This window comes from Rhipicephalus microplus, unplaced genomic scaffold, assembly GCF_043290135.1.
Source record: "Rhipicephalus microplus isolate Deutch F79 unplaced genomic scaffold, USDA_Rmic scaffold_679, whole genome shotgun sequence".
NCBI classification, from domain to species: Eukaryota; Metazoa; Arthropoda; class Arachnida; order Ixodida; family Ixodidae; genus Rhipicephalus; species Rhipicephalus microplus.
Genome location: NW_027465235.1, coordinates 24,258 through 30,992, shown reverse-complemented (window position 1 = coordinate 30,992; position 6,735 = coordinate 24,258). Strand labels below are relative to the sequence as shown.

At 44.3% G+C, this 6,735-nt stretch overlaps 1 protein-coding gene across 2 annotated transcripts in view; it reads right to left on the bottom strand.

Moving 5' to 3' along the window:
• Window positions 1-248: 248 nt before the first annotated feature.
• The window catches only part of LOC142761763 (uncharacterized), a 30,111-nt gene continuing 23,624 nt past the window's right edge, over window positions 249-6,735 (bottom strand). For both annotated transcript variants that reach the window (XM_075886060.1, XM_075886059.1), the window contains one exon: window positions 249-4,227. Coding sequence is in view for 1 of the 2 variants with exons in the window: in XM_075886059.1 (XP_075742174.1) it covers window positions 4,147-4,227 (81 nt within the window). In the remaining variant the exon portion in view is untranslated. The remainder of the gene's footprint in view (window positions 4,228-6,735) is intronic.

The window sequence follows — 6,735 nt, the reverse complement described above, 5'->3', positions numbered from 1 at the left end:
TCCTATCAGCAGTCAGTTGAGCTAACACACCAAAAGCTGTCATTAATTCTCATTCTCGGTGGTTGTCAATAATTTTGGCAAATGTAGCGACAAACATATACTGAAAGAAGCATGCAAGAAATGACCTTTCTAACAATTACAAGAGCTGCCAAACACATCAAGTGTAGCACTCCTCGCCAGCACAAAAGTCCTCAGTAGTATACTTCTGCTTCAAGAGGACCAAGGCATGTATGACACAGACACGTAAATCTTTTGTACAATGCCTTTAATAAAACTGGTATGATACATTACAGCTACTTTTTATCTCTATACCCTCTTCTATATACAGAGAATACAAAACAAGAAAACAAAGAATTTTATATGAAGTGTTAGACATGAGCTCGAGCATGAAATTCAGTTGGCTGATACCAAGTGTGTCGAGTTCCTGCACCACCACCACCATACTGCTTGATGGAGCTTTAGTTTCAAGGCGTTCAGGGCCGGTCTTTCTTTTTTCTTCTCCTTTATTTGGTTCCCACAACTATGACCACATGAAGCATGTTGAAGCAACAACATGGCTTTTGCTAATTCACCGCACAAGTGTGCTGCGATTTTGTAATCAGTCTTGGCACATGAAGAGGGGAAAAAATGTTGTGAAGAGTTGTTGCATTATTTAAGAAATCCATTTCGGAGGTGCTTAATACCGGCCGATTTACAAGTGCGAGAGGAGCGCACCCTGTCTTTTCATGTCAGTCGATGATGTCAAAATGTGGCCTGAAATGTGTCATCCGCACCATTTAGAAGCACAGCAACAACAAGATGTAGTCTAGAATGAGCACCAAGGACACAGACATGTGGTGGCAGTTGCAAGTGTAAAGGAGATGACAGAGAAGGAGAGGAAAGTTCAAAAAAAGCATCAAATGTCAACATTCCATATTGTGATCTATGCTGTTAGGAAAGAATGGTGGCCGTTACAAATGATGCAAAACTTCGCCTACGAAGGGAACTCGAACACAGCTGAAACGGCAGAAGTATCACGCCAAAAGAGACAGCAGTGGACAAACATGTGGTGGATCACTTTTTTTTTTTTTTTCATCACAACATTCAAGTGCACCTAAAAGGGGAATGTTTCAAACATGAGGGAACAGTCCACATTGTTATAGTGCCAAAACAAGTACAGCTTTGAAAACTGAAGCACTAGAACAACATTACGAAGCGTTAGTCCCGTAAGATTGCAGCGAGTAATAGAAAAAAAAAAGAGCTCCACGTTCAATGAATGCGAAATGCAACCTCAACCACATCCAAAAAAAAAAGGGTAGTCACTAAGTGCAACCACATAAAATGAAGACTTGCAAGTGCCAGAGAGCATCACGCAGGAGGTACAATTGTTTTTCACTGCCCGCAGTGTTGTACAGGATCGTGTGATGTCAGGTGCATTTCCCTCCGGTTTTAAAAGGAAGATTTGACCAATTTCACTTTTGAAGCACTTTTTCGAGGTCACTATCCTTACAGGTTAAGGTAAGATGAAAAGAAACGATAGATTCTTGGTGTCACGCTGCTCACTAAAGTGGTAACATGTAACAAAAAGGTTGCTTCTTAAATGAAAAGGTCACGCACTCTAGTTATTGCGCTCAAAAATTTAATAATAAAACTGAACTATGCCAAGCACGAAACTCTCGTTTCAAGCATTGTGCGTGCCAAAGGGCCCACGCTACAGCTCAGCAGATAAATTAATTAAAAGGGGAGAATGGAGACTCCCAGCGTTTAATGATGAATAAATAGTCACACTGTGAGGTATAAAACGCCTGGAGATAGGAGTGAAAATAGAACAACGAGTGCCGAGAAACCTGGCAGAAAGATGTGAGAAGGTCGGGGCATAGCTAGAGAAATAACCCCCTCACAGAAATGGAGATAAAAACCACTCATGGATAGAGCTTACAAGTTCATTGTTGGTTTGATCAACCCCAAAACATCATCAAACAACAATAGCGTACACTAGTGCTTGCACAGCACGCAAAAGAATAACAATTTTATTACCGAGCTAGTGGTAGAATTTAGCTATCAGACTATGAAATTGCTTGTGTACTTTGTCATGCAAATCAGTAACAAGTCATTCAATAGAAAGAATAAAGAAAAGGTATAACCCCGTAACACTGGCATAGGGAAGAGTACAACTGGTGTCCTTTCGTCACTTAAGCAGTTCATGTTGCTAACTTGTCTTTGGCCTGCTTTCCAATTCCAATTCTTGGACAGCATCATAGACAGTCTACGCAGACAGCTTAGAAGACAGCACCGAGCCCATTCTGTCCAAGAAATGGAACACGTCTGGACGGCTTCTACTTGACAAGGCGCCACCTCGTGCCGAGAAGAGAAAGCTAAGAGAAATGTAACTGTTGTATGTTCTGGCCGATTTTGTGTTGAAATCTAAAAAAAAAACATTAACATTACTCCCATGGAGTGTCTAGAGAAGTGTCTGCTTGTGTGCAGACAGCCATTCCAGGGAGATCCAATCGATCTGAGCAATTCGCTGAGCCGTCATCCTGTTTGGAGAGCAAAGTAACCTGCATCATATTTGTTTACGATGGGGTCTTCTCGGGGCTGTCTATTTTGCCGGCTAAGTGAGAATTTGAATGGAACTTAAGATGGTCGCCGTCTATTTAGCTGTCTATTTAGCTGTCTACAATGAGTATTGGAACACACCCTCTGTGGACTAAAGTTCTAATCAGCATTTCATGGCAACAGCTAAAAAATTTAAAAAAACTTAAACAATGGCGTAATCTATGCAATTAGATGAACAAGCAGAGTGCAGTAACGCTTATGAAAATCTGATGAGAATGTTTTGCGATGACTGAGAATGATCAAAAATAGAAGGGGTAACATGAGGGAAAATAGCCAAGTAATAAGATTAAAAGCAAGAGGAAAAATCTGGTGGTATTCTAGAGTTCTATCCATTTCTTAATTTTGAATGTGATAGAATACCGAATCCTTTAGCCTTTCCATTCCTGTCTGCCAACAACACTTTGCCTCGGAAAACTGCAAAGTGTAGGACAGGACAGGATCATCCACACGGGCAGCTCCCGTCTACAACGCCAGGCTGCGACGCTGCCGGGAGAGCATGAAACACAGCTGCTGAGCACATCACGAGGACAACACAAGGATAAAAAGTCTGAATAAGGAGAATTTCATTAAAATGAAAGATAGGTGCCAACACAACTGGTGAAACGGCCTGCCAAATGTATTCAGTTCATGAATTGCACGCTCCTGTTGCACCGAATGTTAGCACACCTGGCACTGGAGCAATGCTGAGACCTAACTTGTGTGAATGCTAGACGACCAACCAGCCGTATGTCTGTTTCAGCAAGCAGCTAAAACAGCCAATTGCAATGCCAATAACGCATGAATAAAAATGAGAGAGCTGAATTTATGTTGGGCAAATGGCCTGCATTTAGTAATGGCATAGCATTGACCTATACAGACCTTGCCTATACCAGCATTCCGGTAGCACAAATGACAGGTGTGCTAGGTCGCTGAAAATTTTATTGAAAATTGTAGTTGCATCGTCATGCCTAATACATCACGTGGGGTCAAATAAACAATGGCCCTTATTACTATGCAAATAGTTATATGTCTATAGAAGGCACTATAAGTTATCAATGGTGCAGTAACACTCAGAACGTCTCTGCAACATGAAATAAAAACTAACAGATTACTGCGTGCAAGCAGATGTTCCAGCGAGACTATGTAATACCAACAACAAATTACCCACTGTTAAAGTGCTCAGGCTGCAGCAAAAGAATAGCCAAGTCAGGTTTACAAGCACACACTGCTCGCCCTCGTTCACACAACCAATCGGCTTGTCACGTGTGTATGAGACGACCTAAAAGCTGCCTTGCAGTGCAAATACGCGCCTCTCGAGTTCTTAATGAAGGTGCAACAGCAAAACAGAAACAGGGGGGGAGGACGGAACGAATGCAAAACACGCAGTGTTTCAGTTGCACACGATGAAATGATGAAGGGTGTAGGAGTTGCACTGGGAGAAGGAGGAACAGACTGCTCGGGGTATGACAACCTGGGGGCCTTCCCTCTTTCTCCCAACTGGAAGCAGACGCTTGTCGGTGCACTGGCAGTCTCATCTGCGCTTGGACCGCCTCCGTTTTTTCTTCTTGGCTAGCGCTGGGCCTGGCCCTTGATCAGACGTGGGAGAAGGAAGGTCTCCTTCATCACCACCAGCCTCATCCTCGCAGTTCCCTGCAAAGAATGCAGCAATGACACGTCTGAATAGCGTCGTCTGCCATGCATCAGAACGACAATCGAAGAAAATATATAAGATGACAGGACCACGCACGCCAAAAAGCGGTTGCATGTGTTTAAGAAATAAACAATGAAGACCCCGCAATGCTGTCCTGTTCAAAAGTCCTGCCCATTTCCTATGATAAGGCGCACTCTTCCATTTGAAAGTCGAGTGCAGCCTCGCGCGATGAGCTTGACCTGACACCACATTGACACAGCATATCCCCCTCACACATAAGGCAGCTCCAGAACACAATTGCTTTTTAAAGTTGTTTCTTGCTACCAAATGGTACATTACAAACGGTAAAGAATGTATGCGTTTAGGTGTCACTATTAGATTCCAGAGCCAGCATCCACACATGAATGCATGAATGGTGTTCTTCCTATGACGGGAGGTGTTGGAAATGCCACCCACCACTCGGCTTCGCCGCTCTGGTTCACCTCCCTCTGCTTTGACTGAGCCCTTTGAAGCGCACTCCGAAGGAACCAATAGAGAGTTTTAGTTCAGCGCACGCAAGGCGGTACGTGGATGACTGGCGCGCTACGTACATTACAGCTGAGGCTGCTTCTTACAGTATTAGTTTAGCGTACGCGACAACATGGACTGCGCCTAAACGTCGACATCTTCACCTAGTCACTAAGCAATAAACTACAATAGCCAACTATAGCTGACACGAGTCAAGACATGAAACAAGCCAAAATTTCGCGAGCAGCTCTGCCGACTGAGGACATTCCGGGCGTTGATAAACATCCCTGTCAACTCCTGTATTTTTACAACAACTGTCCATTGTGCAGGGTCCGCGAACAAATTTAAGCTTCTCACGTAAGCAAGGAGCTCCAAATCGATAGCAAAATGCACGCGGGATTCACTCGCAGCCACACTGCTACTTGTCCACACTGCTACGTGTTGGTCACGGCCATCTTTTTTTTTTTTTTTTTTTTGCGCTCTCACCAGGGGGAGCTATCGCGAAAGCCAGTGGTAAGGTACCCAACGACTGTAGCGCGCACAACGCAAGTGCTGAGATCTAGTGCACGCATCCCTCGCGTGCGCAAATGCACGCATCTCACTTACATACAGCGCATGCGCAGCCGTGCTCCCTCGCAGACGATGTGTGTGCTATGCCGTTGGGTGCGCTAAACTAAAGCTCTCTAATAAGTGGCAACCAACAACACAAAAGGCAACCAGGCTATGCACAAAAAAGTCTGTGGCTCTGTGCCTGAGAGATCACCAATTCCAGTGTGAATGCCTGAACACAGAGCCCCTAATTGCGTTTTCTATGTGCAAATCTGGGAGTCAAGGCATATGCATGGCAGGTGAAAGATGTGCGTCATGCCTACCAAAAATTTAAGACCAGGAATTGAATGAGGATGTGCGTTGAAAGCCAAGTCCTTGAAAATATGAAATTCCTAAACTTAACATCCCCCCACTTTACCTCCTTCTCTTGAAATATATACCCTTACCTGTTGCGGTGCACTAGTGATTTTTTCGTGCTAAAGTGCAGACCCAAAAGTCTTGGGATCAAATTCCAACTGCGGTGGTCACACTTCCGATGGAGGCGAAAATGCTGACAGCCTGTTTAATTAAATTTAGGTGCACTTTAGAGACCTCCAGGGGGTCGAAATTTCCGGAGCCCTCCACAACAGCGTCCCTTGTAATACTATGAATATTTTGCGACGTAAAACCTTCCAAATTATTAGGCTTGTACGAAGAGTGAATATTAGGTTCAAAGCAAATTCGAAGCCAATAGCTATTTCGGTAGAAGAACTTCAAATCGAATTTGAATAGTATGTATCACAGAATACAAAGAAAAATGGCCATATTTGTCCAGACTCTACAAACTATATATATATATATATATATATATATATATATATATATATATATATATATATATTGATAGTTCGCATTGAGCATTGAGCCCGCGACGCGTTTATTAAAAAACGAACACAGGTCAAGCGCTCAGCGATCCGAATCAGAGCTATCACGAGCACGAACCACGGTCCTCTTCGTCGTCTTTTGCAGGCACTGCTAATTGCACCCTATCCATTCTACAAATCGCTCTCCCGCGGAAAAGGAGCCATCCTGGCGACCTAAGGCGCAGGTACAACTGGTGGGTCATAGTGCGGCTTCAGTCGGTCGACGTGAACAGTCTGACGGCCGCGACGGCGGCGGTCTGTGGATGACTGTACGGGCTCGACAATATAGTTTACCGGGGATGCTTGACACAGGATGCGATAGGGGCCTTCATACTTAGGTAGCAGCTTTGAAGAAAGGCCTGGAGCTGAGGAGGCAACGCGAAGCCACACCAATGTTCCAGGCGAATATGACTGGGGATGCAGGCTGGCGTCATGGCGGTCCTTTTGGTGTGCTTGGTCTTGTGTAGTTAACGAACGTGCTAGCTGCCTACATTCTTCCGCATAGGTGGCGACTTTTGAGAGAGTTGCAGACTCTGAAGTATCCGGGCG